At 43.7% G+C, this 19,651-nt stretch overlaps 1 protein-coding gene across 3 annotated transcripts in view; it reads right to left on the reverse strand.

Annotated features, from left to right (window-relative positions):
* Positions 1-19,651, reverse strand: part of IQCA1 (IQ motif containing with AAA domain 1) — a 180,527-nt gene that overhangs the window by 65,602 nt on the left and 95,274 nt on the right. For 2 of the 3 annotated variants that reach the window (XR_002479595.2, XM_021676890.2), the window contains exons 9-12: positions 18,190-18,265; positions 8,185-8,291; positions 7,920-8,012; positions 2,315-2,382 (exon numbers count right to left, since the gene is read on the reverse strand). Coding sequence is in view for 2 of the 3 variants with exons in the window: in XM_021676890.2 (XP_021532565.2) it covers positions 2,315-2,382; positions 7,920-8,012; positions 8,185-8,291; positions 18,190-18,265 (344 nt within the window). In the remaining variant the exon portion in view is untranslated. The remainder of the gene's footprint in view (positions 1-2,314; positions 2,383-7,919; positions 8,013-8,184; positions 8,292-18,189; positions 18,266-19,651) is intronic. The other variant, XM_021676891.2, reaches the window with a different exon arrangement.

Genomic DNA, 19,651 nt, shown 5'->3' on the forward strand with positions numbered 1-19,651 from the left:
TTTGGCTTGCAGGAATTAGATAGGTTAAACTCAAATATTATTCAGTATAATCCTTTGAGATGTTTTGTTTTTTCCTCTTCTTTATTCTTCCATCCTTCCCTGGTCTTTCTCTAAGTTGAGATTTGTAAATACAACTTTATTTAGACAGTTCTTCTAAGTCTTCTGACTGTTCTGTGATCCAAGTTAGTGTGATTAAAAGATATCCAAGAATATCAGTTAGACCCAAGCCAAATACTATTAGGGGATGACTGGAGTTGTATTCCATCAAACATATTTAAAGGAGTATGCCCTCTGCTGAAAGTTAAGAAAGGTTTAATTTAGTGGAATTTGGAATAGCAGTATCTGATCTATATCAAGGAATTATCAGTATTCAAGTTAAAACTGTAGTGTTTTAACTTGAATACGTATTTAATATAAACACATAACATAGGCATAAAATATTAACATAAATTTGAAGAATATTCTTTAACATAATCAGAACAAACTATATTAAGAATATCTGAGGCTGGGTGTGGTAGCGCACACCTGTAATCCCAGCACTTTGGGAGGCCGAGGTGGGTGGATCATTTGATGTCAGGAGTTAAGACCAGCCTGGCCAACATGGTGAAACCCTGTCTCTACTAAAAATACAAAAAAATTAGCTGGGTCTGGTGGCGGGCACCTGTAATCCCAGCTACTGAGGAGGCTGAGACAGGAGAATTGCTTGAACCCTGGAGGTGGAGGTTGCAGTGAGTTGAGATGGCGCAACTGCACTCCAGCCTGGGCAATAGAGCGAGACTCCATCTCAAAAAGAAAAAAGCTACTAGAAGGCACCGTGGCACTGTGTGTGAGCATGGGCTGCATTCACCTTAAGATATGGGACTCTGAGGCCCCTCTGACCCCAAAAGCTTCCCCAGGAGGTGCCAGTGTTTGTGCATGGACAGATGTGTGCCTCCCCAGGAACTGGGGCTCCTGAGTCTCAAAATGCTGACCAGTTGCCCCTTAGGCAGCAGTCAGCCACAGCATCTCCATTCTGAACTGCTTCTCAGACAATGGAGCCTCTTCTACAAAGGCCCTGGAGAGCCATTTCTCTAGAGAGAAGAAATCCACACTCCCTCTGACTCTGTTTCCAGGGGCTGCTTGCCAGGGCCGCAGCAGTGTTCTGGCCTCCCTGGAGGTGGCCACCGATTCCTACTGCCGCTCTGGGTGCTCTGGCCTCCTTTTCCCCTCCAGAGAGCTCTAGGCAGGGTTTCTCCCTCACACAGCTTCTCTCGAACAGTTTGGGAAGCGTAATGCTGGGACATAGAGAGAAGCAGGAACCCCTAAGTAGGAAAGCACAGGACCAAGGGAGGGGGAGAAACTCCCAAACGGAAAAGGGATAGAACCAAGAGAGGGCAGGGAACCCCCAAACAGGGGAGTGACAAGACCAAGGGAGACAGTAGGGAACCCCCAAACAGGGGAGTGACAAGACCAAGGGAGACCGGAGGGAACCTCCAAACAGGGGAGTGATGGGACCATGGGAGACAGGAGGGAACCCCAGAACAGAAGAGTGATAGAACCAAGGGAAACCGGAGGGAACCCCCAAACAGGGGAGTGACGGGACCAAGGGAGACAGGAAGGAACCCCCAAACAGGGGAGTGACAGGACCAAGAGAGGGGAGGGAACCCCCAAACACAGGAGCCACAGGTGCGGACCCACTAATAAGACCCATGGGAAGAAAAATACATTCAAAATTATTTCCCACATCATTTATTAGGGATTTAATTAAATTCCATGATAATATTTGAAAACCTAGTACTATTTATTTTCAATGTTAAAGCACTTTCAGGCCACTCCAAATTAAAAATGAACACTGAATTCATTTGTCCTGCACTGAAGCTGGGCCCATGAAGCTCCAGGAAATGACACAGCCCTTCCTGAGACTGGGCCTCACTGCTCTCATTCCTTCCAGCGGGAGCAAGGGCCTCAGCAGAGGCGCCTGGGCAGATCACTGTCCTGTGGGAACTCGATTATAGGGAAATAGTCCATTTCCTCAAAAGTGTCACCAGGGTGTTATTTCTTAAGAAAATTTAAAGAACACCCCTTCCATGCATTTTAAAACTTAAAAAAGTGATGTGAACTCAGAAGCAATGGGGGTCCAGGTTTGCCTTTCTGGCCACCCAGGCATCTTTCCAGTCTGGGATTTGTACGGACTTAGAGGTGGCTCCCACCACTCTGGGACTGTGGAGGATGAAGAGGGCGTGCCATCACAGAAGGGGGTGTGCTTAGGGTTTCCTATCTTCTCTGGGGCACCCGCTTCTCACGTGCATCACAAAACAACAAGTCCACTCCTCACCTGTCAGCTGTCAGATCTTTATCCTTCTTTGCCTTTTTCTCTTTCTTTTTGCCTTTCTTTCCTTTCTTCTTTGGAAAAAAAGGAAATAACCAACAATTTAGTCAAAACAAGCAAGCAAATAAGTCCTAGAAATTAGCTAAGTGCGCTGTTTTCTGGGGGTGGTGGAGGTGGAGAGTTAATTGTGGTGGCGTGAACCTGGAGCTGCAGTGTTTTCATCAACGTAGGAACGGGCCTGGAAAACCCCAAGTTGCTTATGTGGGTGTGTCCTTGTGTGGATACATGTGAGGTCCCCACTGTGGAACTTGGACAGGGCCAAATTCCAAATAGGCAAGAGCATTTTGGCTCTTTTTCTGTGCTCTGGCTTGGTGTCCTACAAAGGATGAGAGTGCCGTGTGCACACAGAGTCAAGTTGTGCTCCCCTTTGGTGCCTGATATATAGATGCTGAATGCTTGTGTCCCCCCAAAATCCATGAGTTGACACCTAACCCCAAGGTGCTGGTATTAAGAGATGGGGCCTTTGGGAGGCAATTAGGTCACAAGGGCTCCACTCTCATGGAGAGGTCTGAGGGGGCTTGTTCACTTCCACCATGTGAAGACACAGCTAGAAGGCACCATCTTTGAAGTGGATAATGAGGCCTCACCAGACACAAAACCACTAGACACCAAATCTGTTGGTGTCTAGATCTTGGACTTCCCAGCTCCCAAAACTATGAGCTATTAGTTTCTGTCATTTATTAACTACTCAGCCCAACGACATTGTTATGGAAGTCTGAATGGACTAAGGCAGTACCCAGTCACCTTTCTCTCTCAGGATCTGGCCCCAAATCTGGAGCCCTCAGGACCAGACCTCAGTCTATCTCTAGTTCCCAAGGGACTTTGCATTCAGTGCTTGTGACAGCCTAGAGGGACGTGCTCCAAATGTGCTTATTTCATGCGCTTATTTACCATCTGTACATCCTCTTCAGTGTAATGTCTCTATGTCTTTCACTCGTTTTCTAATTGGGTTGCTTATTTTTTAACTTTTGAGTTTTGAGGGTTCTTTCTATGTTTATATGTTTGAGAGTTCAATATATGTCTAGTATATGAATACTGGATCTTTGTCAGATATGTGGTTTGCAAATATTTCCTCCCACTCTGTAGCTTGCCTTTTTATCCTCTTAACAGGGTCTTTCACAGATAAGTCATTTTTAATTTTGATAAAGTCCGGTATTTCCTTCTAAAAATTGTGTTTTGGATGCTAATTCTGAGAGCGCTTTGTCTAGCCTTAGGCCTCCAAAGTCTTCTCTTTCTGTTTTTCTAAAAGTTAAGTCTGTGACCCAGTTTGAATTAATTTTCGTATAAAGTGTGAGACTTAGCTTGAGATTCATTTCTTTTTGCTTATGGATGCCCAGTTACTCCGGCACTACTTATTCAAAAGTGTATCTTTCCGCCTTAGAATTACTTTTGTACCTTCATCAGAAGTCAGTTGGGCCTGTTTGTGTGGGCCTATTTCTAGGATCTCTGTCCTATTCCATTGATCTATATGTTTAGCTCCTTACCAATAGCATACAGTCTTGATTACTGGAGCTATACAACAAGCTTTAAAATTGAGTAAATAGATCCTTCTCACTTTAGTCTTCTTTTTCAAAATTGCTTTAGTTATTCTAGCTCCACTATCTTTCCATATAAATTTTAGTATAAACTTGTCTAGGTCTACAATTATATTTCTGGGATTTTGATAGAGTTGCATTAATCCTATCCTATAAAAAGACCCTAATGAATATCTTTACTATGTTGAATCTTCCAATTCATGAGTATGGTATGTCTATTCAGATCTGCTTTGATTTCTTTCCCTGGCATTGTGCATACAAGTCCTATACCTGTTTTGTTAGATTTACACATATGTATTTCATTTTTTGAGTGATTTAATTCACATTCCACTTTAACTTTGGTGTCTATGTCTATGTATTCATTGATGATATGTAGAAATACAATTGATTTTTTTCATGTTTATCTTATATCCTGAACCCTTGCTGATATAAGTTGATTTGGAGTTTGTAGATTCCTTTGGATTTTCCACAACAAAATAATGTCATCTGCAAATAAAACCTTTTAATTTTATAATGCTTTTAGATTTACAGAAAAATTTCAAAAATAGTACAGAAAGGTCCTGTATATCTCCCACATAATTTTCAATATTAACATCTTACATCACTATGAGACATTTGTCACAGCTAAGAAACCAACACTGGCACAATATTATCAACTAAAAACTCAAAGTGTATTAGGGTTCCACTAATTTTTCCCTAATGTCCTTTTGTGTTCCAGGATCCCAGGAAGGTTTTGGAGTACTGATTTAATCTCTTTATTTGTTACTGGTTTGTTGAGGCTTTCTATTTCTTCTAGATTGTAGGTAGGTTGTATATTTCTAAGAATTTATCCATTTTAGATAAATTCCTGGACGCTTAACCAGGAAGACTAAACCAGGAACAAGGTGAATCATTGAATAGACCAATAACAAGGTCTGAAGAAGGCACCAATTAACAGCCTACCACCCAAAAAAAGTCCAGGACCAGATGGGTTCACAGCCGAATTCTACCAGACATACAAAGAGGAGCTGGTACCATTCTTCGGAAACTATTCCAAACAATACAAAAAGAGGGAATCTTTCGTAACTCATTTTATGAGACCAACATCATCCTGACACCAAAATCTGGCAGAGACACAACTAAAAAGGAAAATTTCAGGCCAATATCCATGAGAACATTGATGTAAAAATCTTCAATAAAATACTGGCAAACCAAATGCAATAGCACATCAAAAAGCTTATCCATCACAATCAAGTTGGCTTCATCCCAAGGATGCAAGACTGGTTCAACATATGCAAATCTATAAATGTAATTCATTACATAAACAGAACCAAAGACAAAAACCACATGATTATCTCAATAGATACAGAGAAGGCCTTTGACAAAATTCAACAGTACTTTATGCTAAAAACTCTGAATAAACCAGGTATTGATGTAACGCATCTCAAAAATAATAAAAGCTATTTACGACAAACTCACAGCCAACATCATAGTGAATGGGCAAAAACTTGAAGCATTCTCTTTGAAATTTGGCACTAGACAAGGGTGCCCTCTCTCACCATTCCTATTCAACATATTATTGGAAGTTCTAGTTAGAGCAATCAGACAAGAAAAAGAAAGCGTATTCAATTACGAAAACAGGAAGTCAAATTGTCTGTATTTGCATATGCCATGATTGTATATTTAGAAGACTCCATCGTCTCAGCCCCAAATCTCCTTAAATTGATAAGCAACTTCAGCAAAGTCTCAGGACACAAAACAAATGTGCAAAAATTGCAAGCATTCCTGTACACCAATAACAGACAGAGAGCCAAATCATGAGTGAACTCCATTCACAATTGCTACAAAGAGAATACAATACCTAGGAATACAACTAACAAAGGACGTGAAGGACCTCTTCAAGGAGAACTACAAACCACTGCTCAAGGAAATAAGAGAGGACACAAACAGATGAAAAAACATTCCATGCTTATGGTTAGGAAGAATCAATATTGTGAAAATGCCCATACTGTCCAAAGTAATTTATAGATTCAATGCTATCCCCATCAAGCTACCATTGACCTTCTTCACAGAACTGAAAAAAAAACCACCTTAAACTTCATATAAACCAAAAAAGAGCCTGCATAGCCAAGACAATCCTAAGCAAAAAGAACAAAGCTGGAGGCATCATGCTACCTGACTTCCAACTATACTACAAGGCTACAGTAATCAAAACAGAATGGTACTGGTACCAAAACAGAGATATAGAACAATGGAATAGAACAGAGGCCTCAGAGGCAATGCCACACATCTACAACCATCTGATCTTTGACCTCACGAAAACAAGCAATGGGGAAAGGATTTCCTGTCTAATAAATGGTGTTGGGAAAACTGGCTAGCCATATGCAGAAAGCTGAAACTGGAGTCCTTCCTGACACCTTATACAAAAATTAACTCCAGATGGATTAAAGATTTAAACATGAGGCCTAATACCATAAAAACTCTAGAAGAAAATCTAGGCAATGCCATTCAGGACATAGACACAAGCAAGGACTTCATGACTAAAACACCAAAAGCAATGGCAACAAAAGCCAAAATTGACAAATGGGATCTAATTAAACTTAAGGGCTTCTGCACAGCAAAAGAAACTATCAATAGAGTGAACCAGCAACCAACAGAATGGGAAAAAACTTTTGCAATCTACCCATCTGACAAAGGGCTAATATCCAGAATCTATGGAGAACTTAAACAAATTTACAAGAAAAAAAATAAACCCCATCCAAAAGTGGGAAAGGATATGAACAGACACTTTTCAAAAGAAGACATTTATACAACCAACAAACATATGAAAAAAAAGCTCATCATCACTGGTCAGTAGAGAAATGCAAATCAAAACCACGTTGAGATACCACCTCACGCCAGTTAGAATAGTAATCATTAAAAAATCAAGAGACAACAGATGCTGGAGAGGATGTGGAGAAATAGGAACACTTTTACACCATTGGTGGGAGTGTAAATTAGTTCAACCATTGTGGAAGACAGTGTGGTGATTCCTCAAGGATCTAGAAATAGAAATACCATTTGACCCAACAATCCCATTATGGGGTATATACCCAAAGGATTATAAATTGTTCTGTCATAAAGACACATGCACATGTATGCTCATTGTGGCACTGTTTATGATATCAAAGACTTGGAACCAACCCAAATGTCCATCAAAGATAGACTGGATAAGGAAAATGTGGCACAAATAACCACGGAATACTATGCAGCCATAAAAAAGGATGAGTCCATGTCCTTTGCAGGGACATGTATGAATCTGGAAAACATCATTCTCAGCAAACTGACACAAGGACAGAAAACCAAACACCACATGTTCTCACTCATAAGTGGGTGTTGAACAATGAGAACACATGGACACAGGGAGGGGAACATCACACACTGGGGTCTGCTGGGGAGTAGGGGGCTAGGGGAGGGATAGCAGGGATAGCTGACAGGGAGAAGAACTCTCAGCTGTCTACCTTGGGTATTCTGGCCCCAATGGCAAGGCTGGCTCTGGAATGAAGGTGGAAGTAGGGGCCAAACTAAATGAACTTCAGATACTCTGATCCAATTAGCTACTATAAACCACTGTGAGATGGATCCGTGGCAACTTACACTTCAATTCATACAGTTCCTTTCCCTGTGATTCCCCTACTTACAAAAACCCGCTCATTGCCATTGGCCTCCCTTATAGATCTATGTACAGGAAGAGATGGGGGACCATTTGGGGAATGTGCTTCGATAGCTGTCATTCAGTGGGCTTGGCTAATATAAATCTGCAACTGACCAGGGCTGGGGAGATGTTACTCTCAGATGGTTGGGTTTATCCTGTTTATGAACCCACAGCCCCAAAGGTTAAATGGTGGATCAATTCAATTTACCAAAGGCAGGCATGTTTCCCCGTGAGGTGTCCTGGCAACAGGCAGCCCTCCTGGACATGCCACGGCATGGCAGGGGCTGCTTTTCATGGCTGAATTGGCCCCACTCACCCCTCTGCAGGCTCCTACCCCACTCACCTCCTTCTTCTTTCTTGCTTTCTCTGGGTGCTCCCTTTCTCTGTCCACAGCTAGCTTTAAGTTTTTTAGCTCCTGTCTCATCAACTCATCAACCTAGGAGAATACAAAACGTACCACTTTTAAGTCACTTTGCATGTCTTGTGTTTCATTTGTGAAGTTTAAAAATCCCTTACATTATGGAGTAGGTCACCAACAGGAAGTTGTAAAGAAGCACAATGGCTGCAGTACGTGGCATGCTATCACCACACCATAAACGTAGCTATACCTGGACCCTGATCTCTGACTCCAATTCTTTCCGTTTCTCCTCTTTGATCAGTTCTGGATCATAGTCCTGAGAGAAATTCCAAGATTCATCTTTGTTCATCCAGATGTCTACACTCCAGAAGGGTAAAGAAAGAGAAAACAATTTAAAAAGATGTAGGTTAATAAAAGCAGTTACTGCAATATAAACATTAGCCTAACTTTATATGCTATCGCATAGGATAAAAGTTTGAGTAAAATAAGCTGGACGATGAGATTCATACATGTGCTTGTAAATACCCTAGAAAAAGAAAAATACTGCTGATGGAAAATATTGATATAACAGTATTCTACTGTATTATTACAATCAAGTAAAAACAGTATGTTAATGATGGGATTATACAATCATAGGTGCACCTTTTTGTAATGTTTTATCTTACTTTTTTTGTTTTCAAATGATGCACTAAAATATGAAAGATTTTTTTACCTGTTGAACTCTCCAGGAATTATCCCTTGCCTCCTGTTGTAAAACAGACAAAGCTAAACACACAAGTACCCAGTATTTCTTCCTAATTCAACATCTATGTTTCTGAATTACTTTCCGGGTGTTTTTGAAATCACACATATTTAAAATTCCCTTTTGCCTCCTCCTGGTGGTTAGGAGGGTGGACCTAGAGAAACATGACCCTAGAGAAAATAAGAATAACTTCCTATCACTAAAATAAATGGAAATAGAGCTCCTTTCTCAGAAGGGAGGTTATGCTGAGGTGCGGGACAGTTGGATCCTTGATGTGGGACTTGGAAGAGGTCTCCCGTGGGAAGCCAAGACTTGTTCGTTTGGGGAAGGAGACATCTTCCTGGAATCTATGTTGAGAATGTAAAGGAAATTTGCTGAAACTTGTCCAGTGACAACTGGCCACCCAGTCGGCCACTTCTCTGGGAACTGACTTTAGGGCTGTGATGACTTTTAACCTGGGAAGGCAGCTGAGAACCCAGGATGTGGACAGAGGCTCCCAACCTCTGCAGGAAAAAGGCTACCGCTTTTGAAGACAGCAGAGGCTGCAGGCCTCCAAGACAGGTGGGGTGGTGAACGAATGAAGGAGATTTCTCAGCACAGAGCCCTTCACCCCGACAAGCATAGCATGACTCTCTGACTGAGAAGGGAGAGGGTGGCACTCCAACTCTCTGTTGGGAGGAAAGTCACGGTCACAGACAGAAGCACAAGTCTGGCTGCTAGAGATCTAGAGCCACCAAATGTGAAGACCCAGCATAGAGAAGTTTCCCCAGAGAATCACGTGGTAAACCAATGGGAAGGAGGGATTGAGTCTCTGAACAAACCACAGAGGACCAGGAATTGGCAAAAGGGACGAACAAGAAAAGGAGTGGGTATGAGATGCTGTGAGACCCTGGAAAAGCTAGACTCTCAGGAGAGGCTGAGAAAGACTGAGAAGATTCAGATGCACAGCTTAGAACTGGCGAATGGGCTGGACGATTGTCCCGGGGGCTTTGGCCACCTGCCACCTGCCTGGGCAGCACAGCCTGGTGCAAGTGCCACTGTCTGCGGCCAGGCGGAACCCCTGACCTACCACCTACCAGCTGGTGACCTTGGCAGAGGACAGCCTTGCAGAGCCTATTCCCCTTTCTGAGAAATGAAAATACTCCTTCCTCACACCGATACGGTGACGGTAAATGGAATACAATATATAAAGTTATATGAATGAATTCACAATTTGTTTTAAATAAATATTTATATAATTAAATATATACAGTTCCAGTTTAGCCCCAGTTAGTTGCTGCCATCCCCCAGGAAGCAGAGCATCTCACAGGGTCTTAGCCTACCTCACTGATACTCTCTGCATCCCGGGGGGAGAGGATCACGCAGGACAGCAGCTACACCAGAAACAGCTATGTCCCAAAGCTTCATGCCAACAAAGAGATGTCGGATCCCTGAGGCCAGTGCCTGTGCCTTTAGTGGTCAGAGACAGGACCCTCAGGACAGGACATCTGCAAGAAGACAGGATGTGGAAACGCAGCTCCAGTTTTCAAAGAGTGGGTTGGGTTCACAAGCTGCAGATGCTGATACCAGTAGTGAGCACGGCACTTTCTGGGCAGAAGGGGTTGCTTGCCACACATGGCAGAGACAGGTCCACCTGACTTCCTGGACAGACTACAGTGTGGATGGCTCAGCAGGTGTCTGAGCAGGGTGGGTGGTGGGGGTGCCAGCAGGACCCAGCAAGGGCTCTTGGCTAGCCTATCTCCTACCAGCAAACCGAAGGGCAGGGCTGTGTGGATCGCTGGCTGAGCACCATCTCTGCCACAGAGATATGGAGGCCCAGCCTGTGGTGATGCAAGGCCAGTTAGGCAGTTTGAAAATGATGCAGAAAATGATGCAAACGTCTTTTAGAATGGCTGATGTGGGCTTATAAACAGACAAAAAATAAATCACCAAGGTGGTAAATTTTTCATAGGACCAATGCACTTAGGTGTCCTTCTCCAGACAGGGCAGTCTTAGAAGAGGTGACCCAGAGCTGGGGGTGGGAAGAGGGCTAGTTGGGACTCTGAAGTTAACTGTGGAGGTGAGGCCGAAGATCAAGGGGTGTCATCATCCACAGGTGGCAGGTGATCAGCCAAAAACAGGTGTGACGACAGGAGGGGAGAAGAGACGAAAAAGGCTGATGGGCTGGAGTGGGCCTACGGGAGGCAGCAGAGAAGCCTGGGCTAAATTTCTTTCCTTACACATGATCGTTCCCAGTGAAAGTCAATCTGAGAGCCAGGACGCAGAAAAGAAGCATTGTATACATTGTCTAAAGCATCCCATTGGTGGAAGAAACACTTGATGTTGCTACTATGTCGAAGTTCATTCTTTGCCCTGCATGCTCTTAGATTTTGTGGTAAGTTTGCAGGATGCGTGTACGCCAAAGGCCCATAGAGTTTACAACTCCTGCATTTGAAGTAGATTGCTCTTTTCTTTTTCTTTTTTAAACATTTATTTATTATACTTTAAGTTCTCGGGTACATGTGCAGACCGTGCAGGTTTGTTACATAGGCATACACCTGCCACGGTGGTGGCTTGCTGCATCCATCGCCCTGTCATCTACATTAGGTAATTCTCCTAATGCTGTCCCTCCCCAATGCCCCTGCCCCGTTATTACTCCTCTAACCCCCCCAAACCCCCAGGCTCCAGTGTGTGATGGTCCCCTCCCTGTGTCCATGTGCTCTCATTATTCAACACACACTTAATGAGTGAGAACATGCGGTATTTAATTTTCTGTTCTTGTGTCAGTTTGCAGAGAATGATGGTTTCCAGTTTCATCCATGTCCCTGCAAAGGACATAAACTCATGCTTTTATATGGCTGCATAGTATTCCATAGTGTATATGTGCCATATTTTTTTATCCAGTCTATCACCGATGGGCATTTGGGTTGGTTCCAAGTCTTTGCTATTGTGGACAGTGCCGCAGTGAACATATGTGTGCATGTGTCTTTATAATAGAATGATTCATAATCCTTTGAGTATATACCCAGTAATGGGATTGCTGGGTCAAATGGTATTCCTATTTCTAGATCCTTGAGGAATCATCACACTGTCTTCCACAATGGTTGAATTAATTTACACTCCCACCAACAGTGTAAAAGCATTCCTATTTCTCCACATCCTCTCCAGCATCTGTTGTCTCCTGATTTTTTGATGATTGCTATACTAACTGGCGTGAGGTGGTATCTCAATGTGGTTTTGATTTGCATTTCTCTACTGACCAGTGATGATGAGCTTTTTTTTTCATACATTTGTTGGTTGTATAAATGTCTTCTTTTGAAAAGTGTCTGTTCATATCCTTTCCCACTTTTGGATGGGGTTTATTTTTTTTCTTGTAAATTTGTTTAAGTTCTCCATAGATTCTGGATATTAGCCCTTTGTCAGATGGGTAGATTGCAAAAGTTTTTTCCCATTCTGTTGGTTGCTGGTTCACTCTATTGATAGTTTCTTTTGCTGTGCAGAAGCCCTTAAGTTTAATTAGATCCCATTTGTCAATTTTGGCTTTTGTTGCCATTGCTTTTGGTGTTTTAGTCATGAAGTCCTTGCTTGTGCCTATGTCCTGAATGGTATTGCCTAGGTTTTCTTCTAGAGTTTTTATGGTACTAGGCCTCATGTTTAAATCTTTAATCCATCTGGAGTTAATTTTTGTATAAGGTGTAAGGAAGGGATCCAGTTTCAGCTTTCTGCATATGGCTAGCCAGTTTTCTCAACACCATTTATTAAATAGGGAATCCTTTCCCCATTGCTTATTTTTGTCTGGCTTGTCAAAGATCAGATCGTTGTAGACATGTGGAGTGACTTCTGAGGCCTCTGTTCTGTTCCATTGGTCTATATATTTGTTTTGGTACCAGCACCATGCTGTTTTGGTTACTGTAGCTTTGTAGTATAGTTTGAAGTCAGGTAGCATGATGTCTCCAGCTTTGTTCTTTTTGCTTATGATTGTCTTGGCTATGTGGGCTCTCTTTTGGTTCCATATGAAATTTAAGGTGGTTTTTTCCAGTTCTGTGAAGAAGGTCAATGGTAGCTTGATGGGGATAGCATTGAGTCTATAAATTACTTTGGGCAGGATGGCCATTTTCACAATATTGATTCTTCCTAACCATGAGCATGGAACGTTTTTCCATCTGTTTGCGTCCTCTCTTATTTCCTTGAGCAGTGGTTTGTAGTTCTCTTTGAAGAGGTCCTTCACATTTCTTGTTAGTTGTATTCTTAGGTATTTTATTCTTTTTGTAGCAATTGTGAATAAGAGTTCACTCATGATTTGGCTCTCTGTCTGTTATTGGTGTACAGGAATGCTTATGATTTCTGCACCTTGATTTTGTATCCTGAGACTTTGCTGAATTTGCTTATCATCTTAAGGAGATTTTGGGCTGAGACCATGGGGTTTTCTAAATATACAATCATGTCATCTGCAAACAGGGACAATTGATGTCCTCTCTTCCTGTTTGAATACCCTTTGTTTCTTTCTCTTGCCTGATGACCCTAGCCAGAACTTCTAATACTCTGTTGAATAGGAGTGGTGAGAGAGGGCATCCTTGTCTTGTGCCAGTTTTTAAAGGGAATGCTTCCAGTTTTTGCCCATTCAGTATAATATTGGCTGTGGGTTTGTCATAAGTAGCCCTTATTATTTTGAGTTATGATCCATTGATACCTAGTTTATTGAGGGTTTTTTTTGCAAGAAAGTGCTGTTGAATTTTGTCAAAGGCCTTCTCTGCATCTGTTGAGATAATCATGTGGTTTTTGTCTTTGGTTCTGTTTATGTGATGGATTACATTTATAGATTTGCATATGTTGAACCAGCCTTGCATCCCTGGGATGAAGCTGACTTGATCGTGATGGATAAGCTTTTTGATGTGTTATTGCATTCAGTTTGCCAGTATGTCATTGAAGATTTTTGCATCGATGTTCATCATGGATATTGGCCTGAAATTTCTTTTTTAGTTGTGTCTCTGCCAGATTTTGGTATCAGGATGATGTTGGTCTCTTAAAATTAGTTACAGAGGATTCTCTCTTTTTGTACTGTTTGGAATAGTTTCAGAAGGAATGGCACCAGCTCCTCTTCGTTACTTTGGTAGAATTTGGCTGTGAACCCATCTGATTCTGGACTTTTTTTGGTTGGTAGGCTATTAATTACTACCTCAACTTCAGATCTTGTTATTGGTGTATTCAGGAATTCAACTTCTTCCTGGTTTAGTCTTGGGAGGGTGTACATGTCCAGGAATTTATCCATTTCTTCTAGATTTACTAGTTTATTTGCATAGTGTTTATAGTAATCTCTGATGGTAGTCTGTATTTCTGTGGGATTGGTGGTGATATCCCCTTTATCATTTTTTATTGCATCCATTTGAATCTTCTCTCTTTTCTTTTTTATTAGTCTGGCTAGTAGTCTATCTATTCTGTTGATCATTTCAAAAAACCAGCTCCTGGATTTTATTGATTTTATTGATTTTATTGATTTTTTTAAGTTTGTTTTTTTTTTTTTTAATCTCTATCTCCTTCAGTTCTGCTTTGATCTTAGTTATTTCTTGCCATCTGCTAGTTTTTGAATTTGTTTGAACTTGCTCCTCTAGTCTTTTAATCATGACATTAGGGTGTCGATTTTATATCTTTCCTTGCTTCTCTGGTACGCATTTAGTGCTATAAATTCCCCTCTAGATACTGCTTTAAATGTGTCCCAGAGATTCTGGTACGTTGTGTCTTCATGCTCTTTTCTAGTAAATTTTCTGAAATGTACATAAATATAAATTGTGAAAAACTTCAAAATGTAGGAATAACATGCAGCAATAAAATGTAGGGAAAGGAATCAATGCTTCCTTTTATGTGTTCATAATTGTAAGCATTCTCCCTTGAAAATTCTAGAAAAGGTTTAAATGTGTTATAACATGCTGTTTACTAATAACACCCCCCTTTGTAGGCTTTCTACATCTTCTACAATGGCAGCACCTACTTGTTACATCAGGGCATTTTAAACAAAACAGTTTTTTAGTTACAGGAAGCTACTTTTTCACTAGATTCGCTAAAATCAGGAAACAATGCATTTAGTAATAAAAGGAAGGCAGAATCTTTAACAGAAGGGAAATCATGACACGATTACTTATGTAGAAACAGTTGTAAGGTGCAGCACATTCTTATTCTGGAGCTGTAACTATATTGAAAATAAGGCACTGCAGAGCCATTTTGCCCATTTCCCCTGTAGATCTTTTAAATGGATCGAGTTTTCCACTGAAACTTTGCTTTTCTCATGACACTTTTGCGCAGGGCACTTTTCAATCCCTTCAAGAATTTCATGGACATTTATAAATGCAGAAAGCTATTCAGGGCCCTCAAAGGGCAACAACTGCCCCACTCTCTCCTAGAGTGGAGAAAGAGCTTTTATCCTAAGAATGTGAAAAGCGAGGCCAAGGCAGTTTCACACGTCCGGGGGTGGGGGGCAATGAAAGAGGGGCACGGGCCAGGCGGGGGGGTTAATCTTAGTGATTAAAATGCTAATGTTTTATTTGAAAAGGAAAACCTTTGATTTTTAAGAAAAGAAATCTAAGAGGAAGACATTTAGTTCCTTTAAGATCCCGAAGACCTGGTGGATAATAAGTCCAAGGCCCCAACATCCAACCAGGAAAACGACACTCCAGGTTTGCTTCTAGGAGGGACGCTGCTTGCTTTTTCAGTCTTAATGGAAACACGTTACACAAAAGGCATGGACCCTTTGCAGAGCTTTTGGGCCGGTCAGCAGGTTGCAAAGGTTGGCTTTTCATGGGAACATTAGATTTATCCCCAATTAATTTGTGCTTGTATCAAAATGATACACATGGTTTTAAACAAAGTCAGAGTATTGAAAAGATTATAATAAAAAACCTGTCCCACTGTCTACCTGCCAATGACATTATCCAATGCATTCTTTCCTATATTCGTTTATTCATTAATACACAGGACAAATTCAGTGATTACACTTTGACTTTACTCAACCCGATTATGGGCCAGGCACTGCTCTCAGAGCAGGTGGATAATGGAAAGCCCTGCCCTCAAGGACTTGGCATCACACTGTGAGAAGCGGCAGTGAACACACATTCGCGCCCAAGCAGTAGGTACAGCAGGCACGGGGTTGGTGTGGGCACGGGGGACTGTGACTCCACATGGGCCCTCAAGGAAGGCCTCACTGGCACTGAGACCCACAAGGACAAGCATTCTGACCAGAGGAACAGAAAGCACGAGGGCTGGAGGTGGAGCGCACCCGGCCTGCTGGGGGAAGCGCAGCAGCCACAGGGGCGTGTGCAGCGGTCTGGCTCTGTGGAAGCTCTTTCAGATGGTTTCTGTGTTCTTTTCCTAGTGTCTATATAATATGCTCATATGCTACTTCTTGATTTATCTATCTCAGACACGAGGCCCTGACTTCCTGCTGTGGTACAGCAGAGTTTTGCTCTCTGGCTTCTTTCTTCCTGTGGCCCCATTGTCTTTACATAGACGTATTAGAAGAGAAGGGAACCCTGCCTTCCGCATCCCAGGGCACCTGCTATCTGAGTGTGAGTGCAGGACCGTGTTCAGATGCCCATGGCAGAGAAAACGCCCCTGTGTGCGTCCCTTCTTGGGACATCCTAGATACTCGGTTCCACCAAAATGAGGGAGAGGCAAGAAGGCAGCGAATGCCGAGGAAGGCTCGAGGACTGCAGCTGAGAGGGAGCGCTCCACAAAGGTGCTCTTCAGAAGAAAACAAATTAGTAAGTTACCTGGCGTGTTTGAAGGCGTGGGAGTTATCTTATAGATACATGCAGTACCAAGCCAGTGAGGGTGGCTGTAAAGACCAAATGATGGTGTGCAAAGCAGAGTCTTAGATGGCATTGCTGTCGCAGACACACACCTGATGCCAGTGGCACCCTGGCCAGGCCCATGGCTCCACCGTGTGGATGACAGTAACTCCCAGCAGGACCCACTGGATGTGGTTACTGACATCCTAACTTACAGAAGCTACCCAGTTTATGCCCCATCCCCACCCCATGCCACCCCGTAACCCCCAACATAGAAGCTCATTGCTGGCAGGTGTTACCTTTATATCTCTGAGCCAGCACTGCACCTGACACCCTGGAGATGCCGATTGTTGAAGGAACATGCAAGTGAAAAAATGTTTTTGATAGTGACTGCTCTGCACCCTTAAGGAGTTGATGGATTCTTAAACTTGGATGACAGCAGGGCTTTTACCAGTCTCTGCACACATGAGGAGAGCAACATCTACTTCTCCCAGTTGTGAAGATTAAATGAGACGGGCATGGGAAACTCCACGCCTTGCATGTCTTAAGTACTTAATAAATATTAGTTTTCCCTTGTGACCTCCTTTCTTCCCAATGAAAACAGTCGCCAAACCCTGCCAACGCCATCGTGTCCCCCGGGCTTCCACTTTAGTTCAGCATCTCGTGCAGGGGGCGCCCTTGCCACTAGTGGCACGTAAGAGAATTTTCAGTGGCACACAGACATTTTTATCTTATATCACTAGCATATCAAACCTATGGCCGCATCCATATTGTTGCTTAGGATGAGGTGCAGTTATTGAGGTGAAAGCCTGAGTCAATTTAAAAATACATCTACCAAGTTAATAATATCCAGAGAAGAGCAAGGTTGGGAAGGAGGCCATGAATGACTGACGTTTGGAAAGATTCCACTTCACGTCTGGATTGCATCTTTCAGAAACTTCCACACTAGCACTAATGACCGGGGTCTTCCTGGCAGGTCACTGTGTGTGGATTTATCCCGAGGGCACAGTGGAACCACAGGAGTTGGGCGATAGTTCTAGGAAATTAAAATGGAGCTATCTGGAAGGCCAGTTCCCACACCTGTGGTTCCAGTCAGGTGACAGCCATGCTCATCAGGCTGAACAACTGACCTAACAGTCGTGTGTTAGAATTCAGGCACACGTCTTAGTCTAATAGGATTAAGACATTTTACTGTACATACAGTAGCAATTGTCTTAATTTAAACAATCTAAAAATATCTTTCTTCTGAAGTCTTAGAGGTTCAAAAACAGGAGGTTTTGACTGTCTTCTCATACTATATGTGTCTTGCCTTTTAACCAGTTGTATGTCTTCAGGCCTCCAAAAGAAATTTTTTTTTTTGATGGAGTCTTGCTCTGTTGCCCAGGCTGGAGTGCAATGGTGTGATGTCGGCTCACTGCAACCTCCACCTCCTGGGTTCAAGCGATTCTCCTGCCTCAGCCTCCCAAGTAGCTAGGATTATAGGCACCCGCCATCACGTCCAGCTAATTTTTGTATTTTTGTAGAGACGGGGTTTCACCATGTTGGCCAGGCTGGTCTTGAACTCCTGACCTCAAGTGACCCACCCACCTCGGCCTCCCACAGTGCTGGGATTACAGGTGTGAGCCACCACGTCCGGCCAGGAAATTTAGAGACAGGCAGAATGTCTCGGCTGTGGGTGGCAGGCAGCAGCCTCCCATGACAGTGTTCCCAGCATGTGCTGCTGTCTCAGTGACCACGCGTGTTCTCCCAAACTGACCTTTGTATGTGTTATTTCCTTCCTTCATTGCAGGAAGAAAAACACTTGGTGACATTTTCCACGCTTCATCTTCTTCCTGTTCAAAGCAGAATATTTTCGTTAATCACAGGCAGGACCAGGCAGTAAAAGGCGCAGATGCTGTGACAACCATGACTAGGGTTCATGCTGCGCAGGCCCAGTCCTGGTCCCCCGGCTGTTCCCCTCTGGCCCATCTGAGCAGGGAGTGCTATGTCTACTGAGCAGGTGTGGATGGTCCAGGCTCACGGAAGCGTCCGCTGCTGATAGCGACTTTCCCTTCTCAGTGGCCTCCCCTGGGGTACCTTATGCCCCAACTTTGGTCCTGTCTTCTTTTTTGATTAAAAAGCTTTTTGTTTGGAGATAGGGCTCAAGCGATTCTCCTGCCTCAGCCTCCCCAGTAGCTGGGACTACAGGCATGCACCACCACACCTGGCTAATTTTTTTATTTTTTGCAGAGGCGGTGTTTCGCCGTGTTGCCCAGGCTGGTCTTGAACTCCTAAGCTCAAGCAATCTGCTCGCCTCAGCCTCCCACAGTGGTGGGATTATGGGCCTGAGCCACCGCACCCAGTCTGGTCTTCCTGGCTCTGAAGGCTGCGTGAGTTCCCAGCCTGAGTTCATCTGCCTCCCTCCTCCACATTCCCGTAACCAGCCCTTGGAGCCACTCCCTGTCCTTTGCTGAGCTGTGCTGCTTGCCAGTTCTAGCACCACGGCTGTTCCTTCCTCTTGCTACCTGCCCCATCCTTGAGCCTGGAAGCCATCCAGAGCCGCAGCCTTGCTCCGGGTCCTGCTTCCTTCCTGGAGCCAGGGTCTAGCTACCTACCTACTCCCACAGCAGAGAGAGCCTGGCCACCATCCTTGGCTTCCGCTGCTGACTCTGTGCACCAAGACGAGAGACTGCGGTGCTACCCGCCGCCAGCCTAGGCTGTAGCTCCGCTCTGAGCCCCAGCACAGCACCCTCTCTGCTCCTCTGCCACCAGGATTCACCTGCGCCCAATGGTGAGGGCCGAGCCCTGCAAACCCTCATGTGATGTTTCTCTGCAATAATGTTGACACTGCCTCAGGTTTCTGATGACCACCACCATGGCTATTGCTACCCTTAGAGAGGGCGAGAGGAACGATGCTGGTCTCCATTCTGTCCTTGGGTTCCTGAAGCAAGCTCAGAACTCTCTATGCAGTGGGAGGAGGGGCAGCAGTCTGATGGGTCCTTCTGTTTCTGGGCTCCAGGGTTGGGCCGCGGGATGCGGTGGCCTCAACATGGTGTGTCCACGGTTTGTGTAGTATCCATGCATCAAATCCAGAGGTTCTTCTCCTCTCTCTACCTCCACGGCCAAACCATCACCAAACCCCACCTGTTCTGCCGCACAGGCTTTCCTGGGGTTTCCTTGCTTCTGCCTTCAGTCCCACTGCCCCGACCCCTTGCTCCCAGGGTGGCCAACGCAAGGTC

Source organism: Aotus nancymaae, unplaced genomic scaffold, assembly GCF_030222135.1.
Source record: "Aotus nancymaae isolate 86718 unplaced genomic scaffold, 86718_ANA_hifiasm-v0.15.2.pri h1tg000031l, whole genome shotgun sequence".
Classification (NCBI taxonomy): Eukaryota; Metazoa; Chordata; class Mammalia; order Primates; family Aotidae; genus Aotus; species Aotus nancymaae.